The sequence below is a fragment of the Neophocaena asiaeorientalis genome, unplaced genomic scaffold (assembly GCF_003031525.2).
Source record: "Neophocaena asiaeorientalis asiaeorientalis breed wild unplaced genomic scaffold, Neophocaena_asiaeorientalis_V1.1 scaffold49, whole genome shotgun sequence".
In the NCBI taxonomy this organism is placed as follows: Eukaryota; Metazoa; Chordata; class Mammalia; order Artiodactyla; family Phocoenidae; genus Neophocaena; species Neophocaena asiaeorientalis.
Genome location: NW_020172456.1, coordinates 4,095,870 through 4,121,562, shown reverse-complemented (window position 1 = coordinate 4,121,562; position 25,693 = coordinate 4,095,870). Strand labels below are relative to the sequence as shown.

General features: G+C 40.7%; 1 protein-coding gene across 1 annotated transcript in view; it reads left to right on the top strand.

Annotated features, from left to right (window-relative positions):
- Nucleotides 1-25,693, top strand: part of TTLL5 (tubulin tyrosine ligase like 5) — a 306,995-nt gene that overhangs the window by 134,100 nt on the left and 147,202 nt on the right. The window contains exon 27 of the mRNA XM_024737788.1: nucleotides 1,169-1,353. Within this exon, the coding sequence (XP_024593556.1) occupies nucleotides 1,169-1,353 (185 nt within the window). The remainder of the gene's footprint in view (nucleotides 1-1,168; nucleotides 1,354-25,693) is intronic.

Sequence of the window (25,693 nt, the reverse complement as noted above, 5' to 3'; positions counted from 1 at the left end):
TTTCCAAAATGGAATACCAAGCAGCAGATAAAGTTAATCAATTTCAGCTATACTTAGAAAGGATAAATCTCAGAAGTATCGTATTGACTAACAAAAGCAAGTCCCAGGAAATTACTACAGTAGATACCATTTTTATAGAGCTCAAAAACAAACAAAATTAACTGTATTTTGTTTAAGTATGCATACACAAACACACACAGAAACAAAGAATAAAACTATATTTTAAAAAAAGGAAGGGGATGAATGATAAGGGAAGATTAAGGATGAAGAGGAACACGTGGGTTGATAATGTGACTCTTGAGTTGGGTAGTCAGTTCATTATAATATGTTTTATAACTTCTACATCAATTGTAAATAGTATTTGGTATGTGTCAAATAACATAATAAACATGAAAAAATATAGATTTTTTTAAAAGTAGTGTCACCAAATTGTATATACAGAATGATTGTGGTTATATGAGCATTAAGACGACAGAAAGGAAACACATTAAAGTGTTTCCACTTTTCTGGGTTTTTAATATTTTTTCAATGGATTGTGTGACTTTTATCATAGAAAAAATATTAACCTTGATTTTATATTAAGTAATTTCATTGTGCCAGAATTTCAGTGCTCGGAAATAATAGAATTCTGTGATATTATAGTTGAAAGAAGAAAATTGAAGTCTGAAAGAAAAATCAATTGAAATTTTATAATATAGGATTATTGCTGTTTTTCCAAATATACTGTTTTGCTTTTGTCCTTCTTTCCTTTTTGAGCTCTGTAAGGAGGACTGTGGATGATTTGACAGCGTGTGCCGTAAACTACTGACAAGTACAGTCTCATAACAAGGAAAACGAGAACTATAATGAGTTTCAAGGCTACACATTTTTTATTCATTGATTCTAGGATCAGTTATTCCCCACTACATATGATGAAAATTCTTCTTTTGTGAAGGATTCATAGTATGCAAAAACACAGTAATAAATGCATGTAACAATTTGGTGGTAGGAAGAGTTTCTAGAGTATGGTAAGGATTTAGTTTTAGTTTTGTGAGCAGCTGAGGATAGTTTACTGCTCCTTATGTTGTCAGAGATCCCTAGGAGTCTGTTGGCTGAGATTTTGCTGTCATCATCCTAAGTTTTTCAGGGCTTTTTTCCTAAGTGGATGAAAACTTTTCTTTTTTAGCAGGTTCATGCCATCCGAACAAGCAGCATTCAGGAGTAGCCAAAACACAGAAGGAGGGAGAAGATGGTTCCTCATACAGCAGACGGTACAACCCAAGTACGGTTACGGCTGAACTTCAGCGGCTAGCTGAGAAGCAGGCAGCAAGGCAGTATTCTCCATCCACTCACGTCAGTCTCCTCACCCAGCAGGTATGGATAGTTTGGAGTGTCAGAGAGTTCTTTGGATCACTGGATAGGGTTAACTACAGGGTACTCTGTCCTTCCCTGTCTTTACTAATGCCCATATGCTGTTGCTTGTTGAATGAATATTAGTTGGTTTCAAGCTAAAGAATAAAAGCATTCCTTCAGCTTTAAAGAAAGGGTTTCTGTCACAGGTATTGCAAACTTAAGTGTGCTGCTAGCTATGATGTACTTACTTCATGGATAAATAGACTTGAATGTTCAGCTGTAAATGCACTTTTAAAGGATCTTTAAAAATAACTTATTTCTCTGGTAAAATTTTCCAGTGAGTTCTAGCCTTATAAATCTTTTTACCAGAATGCCATAACATTACCTTTTACTTTTTTTTTTTTTTTTTTTTTTTTTTTTTTTAACTTTACTGCCTTTCATCTCATGATGTCAGGATCTTTTCTGGGCACTGATTAATGAATTTCAATACACCCTCATCCAACACATATCATCCTCACATTTTACAGATGGGGGAAACTGGGGCTGAAATGAGTGATGTAGTCAAGGTCATCCGGCAAGCTTGATGGATTCCAGGATTTTGACTTTGTTGTATATATACTGACAAGCTTACAACACAGTGAAGTTAGATGAAAGCTTTTAAGAACTTTGGGATTCTTTTTGCCCTTCTTGATGATTATCCCCATGGTATTTAACTGGAAATAGGAGCCATGTTTTTTTCCCTTTCCTTAATGCAAGCGGCATCAAAGTCCTCCAAAGGAATTATTCTGATTTAACTCCACAGTTATATTTTGCTATATCTTTGTGGTGTCGTGTCCCTTAACTGGTTGCCAGTTATTTCCTCTAGTGATAATTGAGTCTAGGAAAAAGTGAAGCTGTAGATTACTTCAAGTGCATGTTAAAAGTAGGCAACATACTGCTCCCTGGTGGTGCCCTACTTTTCTGTGTAAAATTCTGGACCACAATTCAAAGTAAGCCTTAGCTTTACTTCAGCCTCATCCCAGAGTGTGAGGTTGTAATTAATTTTCTTTTTCAAATCCCTGATAGTTTGAAGGGAGTAGATAAGGAAGCCTAATGTGAATTAGGAAGTGAAGAATTTTATACGGCAGTATTGAGACTTGAAGGGAGTTAATAGTTAGATTTTAGTGACAGAATGATGGGAAAAGGAAATGGAATATCATGGCCATGGTAGAATGGGAAGGAATTGTGGAATGGGAAGTGGCTATCAGGAAGGTAGAGGGCCAGTGATCTGCTACACTTTTTTCAGTGGGTCACTGACTAGAGTGTATGTTCCAATTTTTAACGAGCAGCTAGAAGCACCAAGACATTAAGAAATTTTCTTTGCAATTATAGTAAAAAACATAGCCCATATTAGTGTTTACATATTTTCACCTCCTATCATTTGGTAGACAGCAAAGCTTGCCTAAATGAAAGGATCCTGATCCTTTGGGAATCCAAGGTGATTGTATCCTTATTGGAAAGTCATTCCCCTTCAGTCTGTCTCATCTAAGAAGAATTTCAGTGCCAGTGAATTAAAATTCCATCAGACTTCTCTTCATAGAGATCTGAACTCGCCGTTAGATGTCAGTCTTAACTTTTAGAGCCTTGGTAATAAATAGGGTGGTTAATCCTTGGTGCAATACTGAGGGAGGGACTGTAGTATGTAATAAGCAGGGTGCAGTAGTGGGAAAAGGGCTGGATTAGCCATATAAAGACCTGCTTTCTTCTACCACTTACTAGCTGTGTGATCTTGGGCAATTCACTCAACTTCCGTTAACCTCAGGGTCTCTATTTGTTGATGAGGAAAATACAACGGGGTCATGAGGATAGTATGCAGAAACCTTTCTGTAAAGTCTGAATGCCATATATTGATACTTGGAAAAGATTGCTATTTCAATCGTAAAAAGCTTTTAATAATAAATGGTTTCTAATTTGATTTGAAATCAGTTTTTGGATAAAATATTGTGTTACCAAAATGAATGTTGTTATTGAAAAGCTCAAGTATGTGTTATTTGTGTTATTTCCCCTTGGAGAAAGTAGTTCCTTAATTTGGATTTTGGGAAATTCTTTTATTGTTCTTTTTCTGGTAAATAATAACACGTTATAATGGCTTAATAAGGGCCCTGGGACATCTGTTTACTGGCCATTTCCTTTTACTCATAGCTGTGTTTGAAAGAAAGTGCCTTGGTTCCTTACTCACTGAGGCAAGTGATAAGGTGTCTGTAGTCCTGGTGAGAGGCAGGCATCCAGACAGAACGTGCTGAAAGCTCTGCTCTCCTCTCTGGACTTGGAGTGTGAAACCTTCAAGTCAGCTCCACCAGAAATAACTCTGTGTCCAGTAGTCACTTGAAATGTTTTTTATTTCCTCTTACCTGTGATTATTTCCTTATTTTCAATTCCTATTTTGCGTTTTCTTTTTTTTCACATATCCAATAGGGTTAATGAAGATTTTCTTTCCCCCTTCCCTTTTCTCGATAGGATATATTTATTCATTCTGTTGTTTTATTGTTTGTTAATTGGTTATCTTCTTGTTTTATCTTTGCTAACTTCCTTCCTTCTGTTTTCCCTAGCTTTATTTTGTTATTTCCTCCCAATTTCTTGAGTTGGGTACCTCATTTATTTTCACTCATGTCTTGTTTTTTATTATATTTAAAGCTATGGATTTTCCTCTGAGTATTGCTTTCATTATATGCCATAAACCCTGATATATCTTTACATTGCTTTTCTGGGCAAGGCGTTAAGAGACCTTCCACTAAGTAAGGTATGCTGATTTTAAGTTATTTGTGCTATTTTGGAAGATGAGTATAAAAACCCTGAAATTTGGGACTTCCCTGGTGACCCAGCAGTTGGGACTCTGTGCTTCCACCACAGGGGGCGTGGGTTTGATCCCTGGTCGCGGGGAACTAAGATCCCGCATGCCGCACAGCGTGGCCAAAAAAAAATGAAATTTGAGGGAATTTCTGAAAAATCACTTTATTTTGTCTATGATTTCAACTACTTGCTCATGAAAGCTTTTAGTGGCATTCTCCGTAGAACTTTTTATTCAAATATATTCTTTGAGTCTGTTCATTCAAAAACATTTTATTACGCTCTTGAGAGTGTTCCAGGCCTTGGTACTAAGCCACGGGGATGATATAAGACATAGACCTCTGGGGCTTCCCTGATGGCACAGTGGTTGAGAGTCTGCCTGCCAGTGCAGGGGACACGGGTTCGAGCCCTGGTCTGGGAAGATCCCACATGCCGCGGAGCAACTGGGCCTGTGAGCCACAATTACTGAGCCTGCGCGTCTGGAGCCTGTGCTCCGCAACAAGAGAGGCTGCGACAGTGAGAGGCCCGCGTACCGTGGTGAAGAGTGGCCCCCGCTTGCCACAACTAGAAAAAGCCATCACACAGAAACGAAGACCCAACACAGCCATAAATAAATAAATTAATTAAAAAAAAAAAAAAAGACATAGACCTCAGCATGAAATAACTCACAATCTGGTAAGGGTGACAGCCACATAAACATATGATAGTACTAGCATGGCATCCGCAGAGATGTTTCTAGGGAATAACAAAACCACCAAAGGGTATCTAACCCAGCCTGTGGGTGGGAGTGGGAAGGCCAAAGCAGCCTTCTTGAAAGAGATTACACCTACACTGAATCTTAAGGGTAGGCTGGTGGGTGGCAGAAGAAGGGTAGGGCAGGCTCCAAAATAAGCTAGCATGTGTGTATCTGGGGAAACAGAAAGCTGGTGGTTAGTGGTGTTGGAGGACAGGGAGCAGCTGGGATGGAAGCTGGAGGAGAAGACAAGGGCTGATTCAAGGAGAGCTTTGAATGCCCTGTGAAGGAACTCTGCTCTTTATCTCATAGATGACCTGGAGCCACAGAGACAAATGGGCCTTGCCTTTTAGCTGCATCACTTAGGTAGCTGGGAGGAGGATGGATTGCAGGATGAAGCAATGCCATCCCCTTTTCCTCCCTGCTCACTGTTGAAGATGCTGAGGAACAGTGAATTAGCCAGAAGAAAAGAAGCAAAGTACTCTGACAACCCCAAAATTTGATAATAAAGCTTGAAGTTCCCTGAATTTCCATTAGAGGCTAGATTCTTATGAATTTGTATGGCTAAAAACAGAACCTCATTTATCTTGCAATTACTTTTACTCTTTCTGCTATGATTTAACTTTACTTATAGACTAGAACATATGAGAATATTGAAATTTCCCTGCCACACGAAGTGGCCACCGTGGCCACTTTGGGAGTATTTGCATGTGCTGGAAATACAGAGACGCGTGTTCTTAACATATGATTATTCAACAAATACCTAACAAATCTGAGCAGAGAGCAGGTCAAATTTAGTTCTTTCCCTTGGCACGTGAGAAGCTGGTTATCTCTGGGGACTGGAATCCTTTGGAAATCATACATCCCTGAAAGCAGGGTTTTCTAGAAGCGTCGTTCTCTTGTGGGGGAGAGTGCTATGGTAGCTGAGGTGGGCTGGCGTAGAGCTTGAGCGTGAGGTCTCACTATGTCTGCCTCATCCAGTGCCGGGAGAGGTGTGCTTTACAACTGTAGCCCTCTGCACGCACAGAAGTAGCCCTTTGTGGTCACTGCTGTCAGCGAACAGGAGAAAGTGGCGAAGTAACCCAGCTCTGCGGTGAGGAGAGGGAGAGGAGAGGGAGCCCTGGCCTGTCTGTGCGGGCCAGTGTGAGATTGCAGGACCCAGCTATCATTAGGAGCAGCGCCAGCTCTTCCAGCCTGGGAGTTTAATCAAAGGAATAACAGCAGACCACCCAGGCGAGGGCTCCGATGCTTGCGCATGTGCTGTGTCAGGCTCTGTTCCCAGGCCAGCCAGTGCCCGGGATGTGGCCAGGCCTCCTGGAAATGTGCTGACAGATACATAGGAGGGAGGAGATGCTTTTTGCTTCTCACATTTTTCATTTAGAGGGCGAGTAGGAGAGAAAACCGTTCAATTTCTTTCCACTTTTGCTCCTTACCCTGATACTTTTCTGCCTAGTCCTAGAGGAGGGCATATGTTGAGGTAGAGAATGTTTGCTTACACTGCTTACTCATTCACTCGCACTCATTCCTATACAAAGGAATTCTTGTATCATTTCTTCTGCTTCAGCGGTTACCATTGTGATCATGCTCATTTCATCAGGGTCCACAGTGGACCTGAGTCAATCTCAGTTTCAGAAATATCAATTTGAAGTTGAAACTGGCAGAGAGGAAGCTAAGTTTTCTTAAATGGTCACAGTTCTCTAGGATTGGAGCCAGTGGCCCCCAGTTTATCACAAGTTTGGGCATTTGGCACTGGAAACTGTCTTCCTGCCTCCTCAGTGTATCTGGACACATTTGAACTACTGTACATTTGTGTTCTGATTTCGTAGATTTTTCCCCGAGTCTAGCTTCTTAGGTTCTGTATTTTTCTGGGTAGAAAAATTGTACTTCTTTGTATTATATACATTACTTTTTCCCATGTCTAGAAACAGAAAAGAGTAAATAGAAAAAGCAGAAGCTCTTGAGTCATCGAGTCCTTGGACAAGTTATTTAACTTCCCTGTGCCTTGATTTTCTTCTCTGTCAAGTGGGGTAACTTTAGCATCAAGATGAATTCTCCTGCATCTCTGTGCCTCCCTGCTCTAGGTTCTAGCTCCAATTGATCCTATCTAATTCTCTAGCTCTTCTATGTCTTTTGAGGCTTTAAATCCCCAGTTTTCCTTAGGTCCTTGGCCTACTTATGGTCTCTTATTCTAAAATAACCTTTCTTTTCTTTTACTGTATCGACCAACTCTCTCTCAAAGTCACTGATGACCTTGGAATTGCCAACTTCAGTCACCTATTTTTAATCCTTACTCTCTTTTTTAGCACATGACACTATTATTGACTGCCTCCTACGTGAAAACTTCCCTTAGCTTCTCCAGCCTTCAGTAAGTCCTCTGAGAACTCATCCTCTACTTACCCCCTGAAAAACTAGATACCAGTTTCAACATTTTTAAAAAGCCACTGGTATAAAGACCTGAAATATAGAAACTGACAACAGCAGAGTCTCTCTGATTAAAGAAGGGGGTTGATGCCTGGGCATCTGCTTCTCGCTGCTCTTCATAGGTACCTTCCAACGTGCCTCTGAATTCCAGAGCTCAACCGAACTTCTTTCCTCTCTATAGTCTCCCCTTGGGTAAACTTTCTCTTCCCATAGCTTCATCTAGTGCTGTTCTGCAGATTTCTCCCAAATATGCATCTTTAGTTTGAACCTGTTTGCTGAGTGTCATGTCCAAATTTCCAACTGCCTGCTAGACATTTCCATCTGACTGTATTACAAGGATCCAAAATATTCAACATATTTTAAACATGCTTTGAAAATATTCAAAAAATATTCAGCGTATCTAAAACCTATTTGTTCTTCTTCCCTATTCCCCTTTGTATTAGTGACACTGCAGTTCTCTTAGGGAGTTAGGTATGGAGCCTTTGATTTCTCATCATCTCTCTTTGCTTCTTCATTCTCTCTACGTCCAGGCAGTTGCCCGTTCTTATTGATTCTGACTCTATAATGTCTCTGATATATATCTTCTCTGTTTCACTTTCACATCTACTGTCCTGCTTAAGGACTTAATTATCTCTTGACTGGACATCTACAGTTACCTCCTAAGTAGTCTCCAGGCCATTCTCCTCTGTTCACCCTAGTCTTTGCTCTAAAGGAATCTTTCTAACTTGAAAGTCTGATAATGATACTCCTCTGCTCAGGAATCTCGAAGGGGCTTCCTGTTATCTTCAAGGTGAAGCCCCAGCTATTGAATATTATTCAAAGCCGTTGTGTGGAATCTGGCTCCAGGCTATTTCTCCAGCCTCTCTCCTTCCCATCACATATGTTTTTGTGCAGCTCACCCAGAATTTCTCTTAGTCTCCATGCTTAGTCTGAGCTATCTTCTCATGGGAAATGTTCCCCAGTCACCATATCTAACTGTTGGCATTTGTCCAGGCTCAACAAAGGTGCCACTTCACTGTGTCTGTCCAGATAGCTGTCTCCTTTAATGGACAGTGAGCTCTTCGGAGGCAGTATCCTTTGCTACCTCAGAACCTGACTCACAGGTAGTACTCAGTAAATGTGCTGATTCTACGGGACTGTAAGGTACTTGATTAAAGATGGGGAGGTGAGGGGCTTCCCTGGTGGCGCAGTGGTTGAGAGCCCGCCTGCCGATGCAGGGGACACGGGTTCGTGCCCCAGTCTGGGAAGATCCCACATGCCGTGGAGCGGCTGGGGCCGTGAGCCATGGCCACCGAGCCTGTGCGTCCGGAGCCTGTGTCCCGCAAAAAAAAAAAAAAAAAAAAAAAAAATGATGGGGAGGTGACCATGTCCATTTTTTCACCAGTTTTTTCCAGCGTGGTATATAGTGTGTATTCAACACACATTTTTTAAAATAAATAAGTGAAAGAAGAACCCCCTGCTGCCCTAGCCAGAAGTCATCTTTCCATTGTCTATGTCCCTTTGGCCCTTCATTAGTCACTCTCTATAATAAATCTGTTATTGTTATTTTATGTCTCTTCTTTCCTGTTGAGTTATAAACTATGTGATGGCTGTTCTTTCTAACCCATCACCCAGCACAGCAACCTTGCCCTTGGTAGGCACTTATCACATGCTTGCTGAATTGAAAAGAATTTCTCTTCTGTGTTATGTTGGTTTTTATGTCCTTTTTAAAAACTATTCCTCTTCCATTTTTTTTGCTGACAATGCTGCACCTGCCCTTCATAATAAAGCAGTGGACATTAGTTGAATGTCTGCTTTGTACTGGGCACTGCGCTAAATACTTTATATGCATGATCTCTTTAACCTTATGAAGTAGATACTTAATTTTTTTTACAGGTGAAGAAAATAGCTGAAAGGATAAGTGACTCTGCTAAGGTCACATAAATGGCAAGTAACCGCACCAGGACTCAAACCCAAGTCTCTTTGACTTCACACTCTTTCCATCAGTGTTTTTCTGTTTCTTCCTGTTTGAAACAGGACTCTCACCTCTCATCAGACTACAGTGATGGAGCTTAACACTGCTGTAGAGTCGTAGCCAAGCCAGCAGATTATTTTGTAGTGAAGTCAACTTCAACACTGTGCAGCCTTCTTAATCCTCAGGGTTGCAGTGGGAATGGATCTATTTATCGTGGTGGTGGCAGCCCCTATCGACTCAAAAACTGAATGTATAAATTGGAAGCGCTCGAAAGGGATGTGGCCATCTTGTAAGGTTTTCCAAGAATATCTTTGGCAATTCTTGATCTGGCACTCTTTGTAGATTTTGGAACACCAAGTGTCTATATGTGTATGTATATTATGTAAATGACAACGTTCAAGAGAGCGGGAAGGTACAACAAGAGAACTTACTGCTAGTGTAGCAGAACTACAGACATTCCTTGCTTTTCCTAACCCCTTTAAAAATGTGATTAATGTTATAACTCTTATCTCCCGGTGATTGGAGTGTAAATTTCTTGAGGTTCATTTTATCACTATCCAAGAATTTATAAAGGAGTTGAAGCTGCCTTAAAACATGTTGGTTGTTGTGACTGTTGATTTAATACCTGCTCAGGAAGTGCCCTTGGAAGAATGGTTAAAAAGTAGCTGTTTAAGGATGATTCTTTTCATGTTCTTGATTGAATATATTCTCTAATATTTATCCAGTGATGAAAATCGTGTAATAAGTACAGATCTGGCACTTTGGGTTTTCATTTTCTTTTTTCTTGAGTGAAACAGGTCTTGGTCCACTGGTGTTTTTTATTCAAGGATTGCCTTTTGTTCCAGCAACACATGGTGAAAACAAGTCAGGCAGGACTAGCCACTGCATTTCCCTATTCCAAATCATTCAGGGCCCTGTGGTCAGGGGAATGAAAGTTCCACGACAGGCTCAGTTGATCCCATCATATTCTGATGAGCCTTCGTATATGAATGACACAGAGAACGTTGTTCTCAAGATGATATTGGTGTAGTTCTGAGTACAGTATGAATACAGATTTAGAAAAATTTATCTCCACATCAGTGATATGAAGTTATTTTTAACCTTTTTTGGAGTCAGAGATCCCTTCGAGAATTGAATGGAGGCTATAATTCTTCTCCTGAAAAATATATGCACCCACACTTAGAGATGTGCATTAATTTCAGAGGGTTCATAGACACTCCCTCCCGCTCCAACTTGACTCCCTCTTGATGCCCTATGGGCCCATGGTCTCCAAGTTAAGAACTTCTGAAAACTTTTAGGTAGCATATGGTTGTTAATATCAGTAATTTCGCCAAAAATGATCGTTCCAAATTTGTGATTATGTTTGCTTAACACTTCCTTTGTATATTTCAGTGATACCCCCTTCTAGGCCATAATCTCCATGAAGGCAAGGATTTTTGTAATTTAAAAAAATTGTTCTCAATTCTCAAAAGAATGCCACAGAGTGTCTGATAAATATTTGTTGGATTAATGAAATAATCTTGTGAAACCCCATCTCTAGACCTCATCAGACAAGATTTATTTAAGATTTTATGGACCATGCTATAATGAGGAGAGTGAGCTATGCCAAGATTGTTAGCTGCACTGGGAACGCTATGCCACTGATTTGCTCACGTGTTAAGCGGTTACCAAGTCTTTAATGTTGAATTTCCATCTCCATTTTGATAAATAAGATACATGAAATTTGCAAACTGCCTTAGTGAACCTGAGGTTCCTTAAGCGAATCTCAAAAAGGGTGTTAGCCCTTTGCAGTTTCAGTGCCAAGAAGAAACAGATATAGTATATTCATTGTGTAGACAAGGAACAAAATCTGTACGTCTAACCTATTATTTCACTCATTTGAGAACTTTGCCCCAAACTTCAAGACCAGGCAGAAATCATCTCTAAAATTATGCAGGGCGATATAGCAAGAACAACACTTATCCCTCAGTCTAGTCACTGATTATTTCATTTCCCCTTATTCCAAAGCAGTCCTTCCCTTGTGGTATTTGTAAAAAGAGGTAATTTGGAACCTTTAATTTCCTTGCTAACCTTCCAGTGACATGAATCACTTCTCTACTCACTGGTGAAACTAGCTACTAGCTGGAGATTGAAGGGTGTGTGTGTGTGTGTGTGTGTGTGTGTGTGTGTGTGTGTGTGTGTGTGTGTGTCTGTCTTTGGGACTAGATGAGACCCACTTCATTTATATAAATGCTTTTGTGCCTACTGGGTAAACTCTAGGGGTACAATGGAATAAGATACAGTCCCTGTCCTAAAGGAGCCTGTAATTTGTGGGGCAAGGTAGGCGAGTAAACCTGTAATTATAATACAGTGCAAAACATGGCATGAAGCTTTTCAACTCTACCGTTATGTTCTTTTTTTTTTCTTTCTTTCTTTTTTGCGGTATGCAGGCCTCTCACTGTTGTGGCCTCTCCCATTGCGGAGCACAGGCTCCAGATGCGCAGGCTCAGCGGCCATGGCTCACGGGCGCAGCCGCTCCGCGGCATGTGGGATCTTCCCGGACCGGGGCACGAACCCGTGTCCCCTGCATCAGCAGGCGGACTCTCAACCACTGTGTCGCCAGGGAAGCCCTACCATTATGTTCTTGAAGCAGTGTAATGGCAAGGATCCTTTACAGCTGAGGGAGCTCTTTTGTGAAAAATAAATCTAACATTAGGAAGTGAAGCACAAGGTGGTAGCAACAAGATTTCAGGATACCGCTGTGCTGAAGTGGTGTGAAAGACCTTCCTAGGGCAAATGATGAAACACCAATTAAGCCTCTCATTTTTCAATTTCCAGGTTGGGAATTATTCCTGCCCCTCCTGGCATAGCTGTAACTATATGTGCTGCTTGTGTTTTCCCAAGCAGCAATGATACACCTTGGTACTGTGTTAAGAAAGGTAAAAGTCATGTGAAAATCCATAAGCCCCAGTCAAAGAAGGGTTTTTGCCACTACATTTGTAGACATATCGTATCTGTAGAAATGCAGAATCCTGGGTTCTGCTGTGAGTGGAGAGTATCTTGTCCTTGAGGGACTGATAGCACACGCATACACAGAGGTAGATGCTGGTTAATGTTGCTCTGGGGAGGACTCGGTATCACAGTGGATACCGGCATCTTATTTTTTCCATTAACCCGTGTTGTCTTTTCAGATATATACTAAAACCTCACCATCCTTAAATGTCAGTTTGTTTGGTTTTGTTGTTCCATGGTGGACCTAGAAGTTACTGCACATGTGGTCGTTAAACACTGATTGAGAGAGAACGGTGGCCGGAATCTAGATTCTATAGCCACTAACTTGAGGGTCAGGAGAAGATGCCCAAAGAGGATCCTCCAGGACCAAGCTTCTCTTAATTACTATAAGATTTTTGGCCCCAAACTCCTGAGTGGAATTCCTAGCTTTGATGACGTGGGCTAGATGATCCAATGTCTTCTTCTGCTGCCAGGCCTCAAGCCTAGACTGCAGCCATCAAGTCAGCCTCCTGGGCACTTCCCCCCCACCCCAGGCCCACCCACCAGTCTTGATCCTCAAACCATTTTACTGTTGAAGAGAGGCATGGAAAGATAAATCTAAGGAAAGGTGCATTTTCCCATGAGGCCCTAGAATAAAGCTGTCCTCAGATGCCCACTCTTTGGCCTTCCGTTCTTAAATGGCAGGCAGTGCCACCTTGCCTTGCCAGCTGCTTGGAAAGATGTAATACAAAAGAGGGCTGATCCAGAAAGAAAACATGAAGAATGAACACATGAACTTGAGAGCTTTTATTATCATACTCCAAACGGAGTTCTCCAGTTCGAAGGCCCAGCACTCTTCTTCAGCCTCGGGGGAAATGAGGAGAGACCATCAAGAGTGTGTCCTGCGTCCCAGCCTTATTATCTCTTACCTGACTGTGGTGACTCTCAACTAGATGTCTCTGCTTCCACCACAATGCTGCCATAGCACTACATAGCTTACTGCCGTCTACTAGATGGAGAGCAGAATGAGTGGCAAGGTCTGTTCCCGTCTTCCATTACTCTAAATGTTAGCCAAATTAGAGTGCTTTCTGTTTCTCGGACATTCTTCCTGCTTATCTGGCTCTGCATTTTTACTCCACCTTTTCTTTTCCCCTAGGAACTACTACCATTCCACCAGCCCCATACCAGGCCTACTACCTATCCTTTTAGGCCCGGTTCAATTGCCTTCTTTGAATTTCCTTAACACTTTTTTTTTCCTTTTTTTTTTTGCGGTACGCAGGCCCCTCACTGCTGTGGCCTCTCCCGCTGCGGAGCACAGGCTCCGGACGCGCAGGCTCAGCGGCCATGGCTCACGGGCCCAGCCGCTCCGCGGCATGTGGGATCTTCCCGGACCGGGGCACGAACCTGTGTCCCCTGCATCGGCAGGCGGACTCTCAACCACTGCGCCACCAGGGAAGCCCTCCTTAACACTTTTATTATGGCAATTATCATATTCTGGAGGCCTTTAATATTGCTATTTGTCTAGGTGTCTGTCTCACTAGATTACCAATTCCTTCATGGCTTAGGGGCAAAGGCCACATTTTAGTACCCATTCTCTTAGGACTTTACCCAAGGCTTTGCCCATGATCAGCAATACAGTAAATATTTATTGAATTATCTTTGAGTTCTGGACTTCATTCGAGCATTCAGGACCGTAGCATTTCTAGAGCATGCGCCAGTAGAGCAATAGTGATTTAGTTAGGCCTGACCCTGGATCCTCTTTGGACACCAAAAGGTTATGTATCTGGGTGGGTAGTGGGTATATTCTGGGAAGCCATCAGGGCAATACTATCATATTTTAATTATAGCACTGGCAGCGGCGCTACTTTTAGCAAACAGCAGTAAAAAGCAGTACCACTTGGGCGGGCCAGCCACCGGAAATTGGCCTCCCCCTCTGTGTTTCTTCTACCCCCTCTTTCAATCCATCACCTGTATTTATTCCTGCTGTAATTTAAACACCTGTCTAGATGGAATGCGTGCAATGTGTCCCTACCCCACACATTCAGATATTTGCTCACCTGCCTTATTCGGAAGGTTGGCTCTAAAATAAACAGAGTTTTGGTACTAAAAGAAAAAAATGCACTGAGGTCACCGTGGCAGTGGACATGAGGAAGGGAATGGGAGTGGCACCTCTGGAGAAGCCGCTCCAGGAGAGAGGGAGCAGAAGAGAAAGAGGAGGAGGAGAGCAAGGGGTGAAACATCTCCCAGCAGCCCCTAAGGCTTAGGCCGTGATACAAGCTGGTGGCTAGATTTTCCCACAGACCCTCATTCATTTAGCTAAACAACTAGAGAAAGGCAGGGGTGGAAGAATATTTAACAAGCTGGTTGTTAGGAGGCTTCAATGTCTTGGTTTATTATTTTTTTAATAGATCTTTATTGGACTATACTTCACAATACCGTTAGTTTCTGTTACACAACAAAGCGAATGGGCCATATGCACACACATGTCCCCACATCCCCTCCCTGTTGAGCCTCCCTCCCACCCTCCCTATCCCACCCCTCTAGGTGGTCACAAAGCACCGAGCCGACCTCCCTGTGCTATGCTGCTGCTTCCCACCAGCCAGCTATTTTACATTAGGTAGTGTATGTATGTCCGTGCTACTCTCCCTTCGCCCCAGCTTCGCCCTCCCACCCCGTGTCCTCAAGTCCATTTTTTATGTCTGTCTCTTTATTCCTGCCTTGCAACTAGGTTCATCAGTACGTACCATTTTTTTTTTATTCCATATATACATGTTAGCAATGGCCATTATCAAAAAATCTAGAAACAGTAAATGCTGGAGAGGGTGTGGCGAAAAGGGAACCCTCCTGCACTGTTGGTGGGAATGTAAATTGATACAGCCACTATGGAGAACAGTATGGAGGTTCCTTAAAAAAACTACAAATAGAATTACCATATGACCCAGCAATCCCACTACTGGGCATATACCCTGAGAAAACCATAATTCAAAAAGAGACGTGTACCACAGTGTTCATTGCAGCACTGTTTACAATAGCCAGGACATGGAATCAACCCAAGTGTCCATCGACAGATGAATGGATAAAGATGTGGCACGTATACACAATGGAATATTACTCAGCCATAAAGAGAAATGAAATTGAGTTATTTGTAGTGAGGTGGATGGACCTAGAGTCTGTCATACAGAGAGTGAAGTAAGTCAGAAAGAGAATGTCTTGATTTATTTTTAATGACCACTATTTCTCATGGCAGCATAATGAGTAGACTTGAAATTTTAGAAGCTTGTTCTAAACTGTTTTATCCACTTTTGCATCCTTGGCATATTTAACAATTATTCATATTAATGTTTGAACATCCAAACAGCAATGAGAAATAGTAAAACCTCAAAGTTCTTGATAGAATTATTATCTCTACTCCTTCCCGTTGGTTGTTTTAATATCTTGTTCCTCACTCTGTTTGGGCATTTCTGCTAGTTTTTGGAAGATCCCCTGAGCTTTATGGAGGAGAAGGATTGAGAGGTTTTTCTTTCCCGTTCTTTCCTTTCCTTTCCTACCATCCCCTGTAGCAAGTGCTTCTCATACTTTAAGATGCATATGAATTACCTGTGGCTCTTGTCAAATGCAGATTTCTGTTCACTGGGGCTGAGGCTGGCTTGAGTCTGCATTTTTAACAAGCTCCCAGGTAAGTGCAGGTGCTGCTGGTCCACAGACAGAATAGTAAGTTCAGGTTCAAAGGTATGAGGCAGTGGGAGTAACACAGTGGTTAAAACTACAAGATTGGGAGGTTTTGTATCAGGCAGGCCAGGAATTGAAACTAGGGGCTGACACAATTATTTGTTCTTGAGCAAGGTTTTTACCTCTTAAACTCAGTTTCCCCATCTATAAATGAGGGCAGTAATTGTACCTGTCTTGAAGATTGAGTTAATTGCTTAGAACAATGCCTAGCAAAAACAAAGTGTTCATTAAATTTAGCCATCATTAGTGCTAATATGACTTTGTTGTTATTATTACTGTTCTTGTAGTGGAACCTGAGAGATTTCATATTTGCTAAAAAATTAATTATGGCAGAACATTTTAGAGGTCCAAACATAGACTTATAAAATTCTTATAGGCGACATAAAGATGTTGATATCCATTATCAGTAAGGCATGTTCTTCAACTCAATAATTAAAATGAGTTTTAGTTAAGTATCCCATCTTCCAGACCCCTTTGTGACCAAGGCATAAATTCACGAGTTGCCCAGCCTAGATTTAGTAGCATAGTCTCTGATTATTAGCCCAGAGAAGCCAACTGGCCCAGTGGCGACACCCTCTACCTTAATAGCCTAATACTCCTAACTAAAACGATGAGCCTCTGTTTTGGCACTGGCGCTGTGTCTTTATGTGCTGTGAGCCTGTCTTTTTAAAAAAATTCTTCAGCGGTGAAATGTTAACCATTGTTGCAAATCAGGTATAAATAAATGCCATTTTCCATTTTCTCTTCATCTGTTCAAAGCTGGTTTTATTATGTTATCTGGAGAAATGTAGGTGGACAGAGAAGCAGAGGCAGCCTGGTGACAGGAATAGTCATCATCCTTCTGTCCTGTTAAGGAAGAAACCTCCAGGTGTGAACTCTTAACTGGCTTGTAGAGTGTCTTAAGATCTGTCCAATGCTGGGAGATTAGCCCTGCCCTTTGGTCTTTCCTAGTAAAGACAAGGTGCTGCTAGGGCCAGAATTGATGCTCTGGTCCATTTTAGTTCAGTGACTTCCTATCCTAGAAAAAACTGAGAAGCTGAAAGGAAGGACCAGAGGCATTCTTAATTCATTTAATCTAGAGATAATTTGCTTAGACTGAACTTTAGCCAGGCAGAAATCTGTACCCATAAGATTCAATCAGATCTGGTTGAGGCTCTAGAGCTGTGCTGTCTTTTAAGGTGGCCACTACCTTCATGTGGCTTTTTAAATTTAAGTTAAATAAAGTCTAAAACCCAGTTCCTCAGTCACAGTCACATTGCAAGTGCATAATAGTCACCTGTGGCTAGTGGCTACTGTATTGGACAGTGCAGATTATAGAACATTTCCATCACAATTGTTAATGGATGATGGATTCCATCCATTTCTATTGGGTAGTGCTGCTCTAGAACAAGGATTGAAAGTACTTGTCTCCCATGTCAGTTCTGATTGTTTAGTGACAGCTGCCTGGAGGACTGTGTAAAAAAGACTCTGAGGCCATATCTAAGTGAGCCCCAAATTGTCTGATTATTCATTAGCAATGTATGTCCTAGGAAGACAGAGCTGGGTGGAATGGAGGTAGTTCTGGGCTAGGCACTGAGTGTCTTCTAGACAAAACCACAGGAGTAAGAGTAGAATATTTTAGAGGGTCTGGTTTTTATTATTTAATAGAGATAGGTTACTTTTCTTTTTAATTTAATTTTTATTTTTGGCCGCGCTGGGTCTTTGTTGCTGCATTCGGGCTTTTCTCTCCTGGCAAGACATGGGCTCTAGGTGCACTGGCTTAAGTAGTTGTGGCACGCGGGCCCTAGAGGGCAGGCTCAGTGGCTGTGGTTCACAGGTTTAGTTGCTCCACAGCATGTGGGAGCTTCCTGGACCAGGGATAGAACCCACGTCCCCTGCATTGGCAGGCTAATTCTTAACCACTGTGCCACCAGAGAAGTCCTGGTTACTTTTTTTTTTTCTTTTAAGTTAAAACATTTTATTTTGCTCCTACTCTATGGGAGGCACTATGGTTTTTATATAATAAATGTTCCTATTGTGGCATCCCAGTTAGAAAATTCTGTACATAAGAGTACTGTTGATTTCAGCAAGTGAGTGCATATGTGAATCTCTGGATTAGTTATCTGCTGCTCAAAAAGTGCACTATGAAAGGTAGAAGATCTGTGTAAACATGCCTGGCATCTGGCAGCTGAACTTGGTAACATAACGTCTAGCAAAACTTTATTATTCAAATGTATAATGTATTACTTAAAAGAACTACTTTTCATAATCCACTGAGATGCATTATCCAAGAGGATGATAAAGGTGATAGTAAGCTGCCGTTTCCCAGGCATATGTCATGTGAGGGGTACTTAGTGCTGTGGCCGATAATAGTATATATGATCCCTGTATTTCCAGAGAGACTTAATTTATCCCCCGACACCCGCTATCCCCCTTTGTGTCCATACGATTCTTCTCTACATTTGTGTCTCTATTTCTGCCTTGCAAACTGGTTCATCCGTACCATTTTTCTAGATTCCACATATCTGCGTTAATATTCGATATTTGTTTTTCTCTTTCTGACTTACTTCACTCTGTATGACAGTCTCTAGGTCCATCCACGTATCTACAAATGACCCAGTTTTGTTCCTTTTTATGGCTGGGTAATATTCCATTGTATATATGTACCACATCTTCTTTATCCATTCGTCTGCTGATGGACATTTAGGTTGCTTCCATGACCTGGCTTTTGTAAATAGTGCTGCAATGAACATTGAGATGCATGTGTCTTTCTGAAGTATGGTTTTCTCAGGGTATATGCCCAGTCGTGGGATTGCTGGGTCATACGGTAATTCTATTTTTAGTTTTTTAAGAAACCTCCATACTGTTCTCCATAGTGGCTGTATCAATTTACATTCCCACCAACAGTGCAGGAGGATTCCCTTTTCTCTACACCCTCTCCAGCATTTCTTGTTTGTAGATTTTCTGATGATGCCCATTCTAACTGGTGTGAGGTGATACCTCATTGTAGTTTTGATTTGCATTTCTCTAATAATTAGTTACATTGAGCAGCTTTTCATGTGCCTCTTGGCCATCTGTATGTCTTCCTTGGAGAAATGTCTATTAAGGTCTTCTGCCCATTTTTGATTGGGGTGTTTGTTTTTTTAATATTGAGATTTAGTAGCTTAGTCTCTGATTATTAGCCCAGAGAAGCCAACTGGCCCAGTGGCGACACCCTCTACCTTAATAGCCTAATACTCCTAACTAAAACGATGAGCCTCTGTTTTGGCACTGGCGCTGTGTCTTTATGTGCTGTGAGCCTGTCTTTTTAAAAAAATTCTCCAGCGGTGAAATGGTAACCATTGTTGCAAATCAGGTATAAATAAATGCAATTTTCCATTTTCTCTTCATCTGTTCAAAGCTGGTTTTATTATGTTTTATTATGTTATCTGGAGAAATGTAGTGGACAGAGAAGCAGAGGCAGCCTAGTGATAGGAATATTTTCTCCCTTTCTGAGGGTTGTCTTTTCATCTTGTTTATAGTTTCCTTTGCTGTGCAAAAGCTTTTAAGTTTCATTAGGTCCCATTTCTTTATTTTTGTTTTTATTTTCATTACTCTAGGAGGTGGGTCAAAAAAGATCTTGCTGTGATTTATGTCAAAGAGTGCTTTTCCTGTGTTTTCCTCTAAGAGTTTCATAGTGTCCGGTCTTACATTTAGATCTTTAATCCATGTTGAGTTTATTTTTGTGTTTGGTGTTAGGGAGTGTTCTAATTTCATTCTTTTACATGTAGCTGTCCAGTTTTCCCAGCACCACTTATTGAAGAGACTGTCTTTTCTCCATTGTATTTCCTTGCCTCCTTTGTCATAGTTTAGTTGACCATAGGTGCATGGGTTTATCTCTGGGCTTTCTATCTTGTTCCATTGATCTATATTTCTGTTTTTGTGCCAGTAGCATATTGTCTTGATTACTGTAGCTTTGTCGTATAGTCTGAAGTCAGGGAGTCTGCTTCCTCCATCTCTGTTTTTTTCCCTCAAGATTGCTTTGGCTCTTCGAGGTCTTTTCTGTCTCTGTACAAAATTTAAGATTTTTTGTTCTAGTTCTGTAAAAAAAATGCCATTGGTAATTTGATAGGGATTGCACTGAATCTGTAGATTGCTTTGGGTAGTATAGTCATTTTCACAATATTGATTCTTCCAATCCAAGAACATGGTAGATCTCTCCATTTGTTTGTGTCATCTTTGATTTCTTTCATCGGTGTCTTATAGTTTTATGAGTACAGGTCTTTTACTTCATTAGGTAGGTTTATGCCTAGGTATTTTATTCTTTTTGTTGCAGTGGTGAATGGGATCATTTCCATAATTTCTCTTTCTGACCTTTTTGTTGTTAGTGTATAGGAATGCAAGAGATTTCTGTGCATTAATTTTGTATCGTACAACTTTACCAAATTCATTGATTAGCTCTAGTAGTTTTCTGGTGACATCTTAGGTTTCTCTATGTATAGTATCATGTCATCTGCAAACAGTGACAGTTTTACTTCTTCTTTTCCGATTTATATTCCTTTTATTTCTTTTTCTTCTCTGATTGCCATGGCTAGGGCTTCCAAAACTATGTCGAATAAGAGTGGTGAGAGTGGCCATCCTTGTCTTGTTGCTGATCTTAGAGGAAATGCTTTCAGTTTTTCACCATTGAGAATGATGTCTGCTGTGGGTTTGTAGTATATGGTCTTTATTATGTTGAGGTAGGTTCCCTCTTTGCCCACTTTCTGGAGAGTTTTTATCATAAATGGGTGTTGAATTTTGTCAAAAGCTTTTTCTGCATCTATTGAGATGATCATATGGTTTTTATTCTTCAGTTTGTTAATATGGTGTATCACACTGATTGATTTGCTTATATTGAAGAATCCTTGCATCCCTGGGATAAATCCCTCTTGATCTGGTGTATGATCCTTTTAATGTGTTGTTGGATTCTGTTTGCTGGTATTTTGTTGAGGATTTTTGCATCTATATTCATCAGTGATATTAGTCTGCAATTTTCTTTTTTTGTAGTGTCTTTGTCTGGTTTTGGTATCTGGGTAATGGTAGCCTCGAAGAATGAGTTTGGGAGTGAGTTTCCTCTGCCATTCTTTGGAAGAGTTTGAGAAGGATGGGTGTTATCTCTTCTCTAAATGTTTGATTGAATTCACCTGTGAAGCCATCTGGTTCTGGACTTTTGTTTGTTGGAAGATTTTTAATCACAGTTTCAATTTCATTACTTGTGATTGTCCTGTTCATATTTTCTGTTTCTTCCTGGTTCAGTTTTGGAAGGTTATACCTTTCTAAGAATTTGTCCATTTCTTCCAGGTTGTCCATTTTATTAGCACAGAGTTGCTTGTAGTAGTCTCTTATGATGCTTTGTGTTTCTGCGGTGTCTGTTGTAACTTCTCCTTTTTCGTTTCTAATTTTATTGATTTGAGTCCTCGCTCTCTTTTTCTTTTCTTTTTTTTTTTTTAACATCTTTATTGGAGTATAATTTCCCTCTTTTCCTTGCTGAGTCTGGCTAAAGGTTTATCCATTTTGTTTATCATCTCAAAGAACCAGCTTTTAGTTTTATTGGTCTTTGCTATTGTTTTCTTTGTTTCTATGTCATTTACTTCTGCTCTGATCCTTATGATTTCTTTCCTTCTACTACCTTTGGGTTTTGTTTGTTCTTCTTTTTTTAGTTCCTTTAGGTGTAACATTAGATTGAGATTTTTCTTGTTCCTTAAGGTAGAATTGTATTGCTATAAACTTCCCTCTTAGAATTGCTTTTGCTGCATCCTATAGGTTTTGGATGGTCATGTTTTTGTTGTCATTTGTCTCTAGGTATTTTTTGATTTCCTTTTTGATTTCTTCAGTGATCTCTTGGTTATTTAGCAATGTATTGTTTAGCCTCCCTTTGTTTGTGTTTTTTATGTTTCTTTCCCTGGAATTTGTTTCTAATCTCATAGTGTTGTGGTTGGACAAGATGCTTGATATGATTTCAATTTTCTTAAATTTAATGAGGCTTGATTTGTGACCCAAGATGTGATCTCTCCTGGAGAATGTTCCATGTGCACTTGAGGAGAAAGTGTAATCTGCTGTTTTTGGATGGAATGTCCCGTAAATATCAGTTAAATCTATCTGGTCTATTGTGTCACTTAAAGCTTGTGTTTCCTTATTAATTTTCTGTCTGGATGATCTGTCCATTGGTGTAAGTGAGGTGTTAATGTCCCCCACTATTATTGTGTTACTGTTGATTTCCTCTTTTATAGCTGTTAGCATTTGCCTTATGTATTGAGGTGCTCCTATGTTGGGTGCATATATATTTATAATTGTTATATCTTCTTCTTGGATTGATCCCTTGATCATTGCGTAGTGTCTGTCCTTGTCTCTTGTAACATTCTTTATTTTCAAGTCTATTTTATCTGATATGAGTATTGCTTCTCCAGCTTTCTTTTGATTTCCATTTGCATGGAATATCAATATCTTTTTCCATCCTCTCATTTGCAGTATGTATGTGTCCCTAGGTCTGAAGTGGGTCTCTTGTAGACAGCATATATATTGGTCTTGTTTTTGTATCCATTCAATGAATCTGTGTCTTTTGGCTGGAGCATTTAATCCATTCACATTTAAGGTAATTATCAATATGTGTGTTCCTATTACCATTTTCTTAATTGTTTTGGGTTTGTTTTTGTAGGTCCTTTTCTTCTCTTTTGTTTCCCACTTTAGAGAAGTTCCTTTAGCATTTGTTGTAGAGCTGGTTTGGTGGTGCTGAATTCTCTTAGCTTTTGCTTGTCTGTAAAGCTTTTGATTTCTCCATCGAATCTGAATGAGATCCTTGCTGGGTAGAGTAATCTTGGTTGTAGGTTCTTCTCTTTCACCACTTTAAATATATCATGCCACTCCCTTCTATTTGTAGAGTTTCCGCTGAGAAATCAGCTGTTAACCTTATGGGAGTTCCTTTGTATGTTATTTGTCATTTTTCCCATGTTGCTTTTAATAATTTTTCTGTGTTTAACTTTTGTCAGTTTGATTACTGTGTGTCTCCCGTATTTCTCCTTGGGTTTATCCTGCCTGGGACTCTCTGTGCTTGCTTCCTGGACTTGGATGGCTATTTCCTTTCCCATGTTAGGAAAGTTTTCTTTTTTAAAAAAATTTTTTTTATTTACCTATTTATTTGGGGGCTGCTTTGGGTCTTCACTGCTGAGTGCAGGCTTTCTCTAGTTGTGGCGAATGGGGGCTACTCTTCGTTGTGGTGCACAGGCTTCTTATTGCAGGGCTTCTCTTGTTATGGAGTACAGGCTCTAGGCACGTGGGCTTCGGTAGTTGTGGCACTTGGGCTCAGTAGTTGTGGCTTGTGGGCTCTAGAGCACAGGCTCAGTAGTTGTGTTGCATGGGTTCAGTTGCTCCACAGCATGTGGGATCTTCCTGGACCAGGGCCGAACCCGAGTCCTCTTCATTGGCAGGCAGATTCTTAGCCACTGTGCCACCAGGGAAACCTTAGGGAAGTTTTCGACTGTAATCTTCTCAAATATTATCTCAGGTCCTTTCTCTCTCTCTTCTCCTTCTGGGACCCCTGTAATGCGAATGTTGGTGCATTTAATGTTGTCCTAGAGGTCCTTAGGCTGTCTTCATCTCTTTTCATTCTTTCTTTTTTAATTCTGTTCCACGGCAGTGAATTCCACCATTCTGTCTTCCAGGTCACTTATCCATTCCTCTGCCTCAGTTATTCTGCCATTGATTTCTTCTTGTGTATTTTTCATTTCAGTTATTGTATTGTTCATCTCTGTTTGTTTGTTCTTTAATTCTTCAAGCCCTTGTGAAACATTTCTTGCATCTTCTCGATTTTTGCCTCCATTCTTTTTCCGAGGTCCTGGATCATCTTCACTATCATTATTCTAAATTCTTTTTCTGGAAGCTTGCCTGTCTTCACTTCATTTAGTTGTTTTGTTGAGGTTTTATCTTGTTCCTTCATCTGGTACATAGTCCTCTGCTTTTGCATTTTGTCTATCTTTCTATGAATGTGGTTTTTATTCCACAGGCTGCATTATTGTAGTTCTTCTTGCTTCTGTTGTCTGCCCTCTGGTGGATAAGGCTATCTATCGGGAAAATCCCACATGCCGCGGAGCCGCTGGGCCCGTGAGCCATGACCGCTGAGCCTGCACGTCCAGAGCCTGTGCTCCACAACTGGAGAGGCCACAACAGTGAGAGGCCCGCGTACCGCAAAAAAAAAAACAAAAAAAACTTTTCTTATTCCTTACATAGTCTCATATTTAAGCAGTGGTCATTTTTGCTATTTTTCTCAAAATAAATTAAGGATGCTTTGCTTTTATGTAGAAGGAAATCATAATGACTACAAATTTTTGGTTTATCCATGAAATGCATAATGGATGTTACATGAAAAAACAAACCCACCAAGAGTCCAAAATTAGTTTTATGTTCATGCCATCTTTTACTATATCTGCTAAGAAACGAAACTGATTGAGGATGTTGTTTTTTTTAATAAATTTATTTATTTTATTTATTTATATTTGGCTGTGTTGAGTCTTTGTTGCTGTGTGTGGGCTTTCTCTAGTTGCGGCGAGCGGGGGCTACTCTTTGCTGCAGTGTGCGCTCTTCTCATTGCGGTGGCTTCTCTTGCTGTGGAGCACAGGCTCTAGGCACACAGGCTTCAGTAGTTGTGGCGTGCGGGCTTAGTAGTTGTGGCTCCTGGGCTCTAGAACGCAGGCTCAGTAGTTGTGGCACACGGGCTCAGTTGCTCCGCGGCATGTGGTATCTTCCCAGACCAGGGCTCGAACCTGTGTCCCCTGCATTGGCAGATGGATTCTTAACCACTGCGCCACCACAGAAGCCCCTAAGAATGGTTTTGTTTTGGTTTTTTTGTTGCTCTACTTTTTAAATATCCTCTGGTGAAGGGTAACAAGTGGGAAATAAAATTTAAGGAAAGGTAGAAAATGCTGGAATAGTTAGGTATAATCAATCCCTGTATAATCACTGTTTTCCAAATTTGAGGTCTGTATCTGATTATATTTTCAAAAATCTCTAATAATCAAGGGTAACTAGGACAGTTTCCCTACTAGTTTCAAAACTAGAAAATGGATTTTAAAATAAGAGTACCAGTTCTGCAGCTGTTATGTGACCGTGAACAAATTGCTTACCGTAACTTCTCTGACCCTTTGTTTCTCCATATCTGGAAAGGGAGTACTGGGGGAATTCCCTGGCAGTCCAGTGGTTAAGACTCCATCCTCTCACTGCTGACGGCCCAGGGTTGATCCCTGGTTGGGGAACTAAAATCCCACAAGGGAGTATCACAGTATCTACTTCCATGAGTAATGGATGAGGAGGGAGATATATTGATAAAACCTCACTTATAAGTGCCTGACACTTCCACTGTAAGGACTCAGATGTTAAGCCATATTATTTGGAAAAAGTATTCCACATGCATTTGGAGGAGAACATTTTCTGTTCTAATCTTGGCCCTGCCACCTACTAGGTGTGTTACTTTTGTCTAATTGTTTACCTTCTCTAGACTTTAGTTGCCTCTTCTGTTAAATGGGGGTAACAATAGAACCTCCTTCAAAGGCTTGCTCAGGGTTAAGTGAGATAATACACATCAAGATAATGCAAAGACGTCTAAGCCCATGGCACATGGTGAGCATTCAGTAAGTGTTCGTGATTATGGTGAAAATGATGATGTTTCAATTAAGGGCAGCCTGGACAAAAGAGAGAAGATGTACCAAATCTGATATCTCTTCTCCTTCCCATTCACTAAT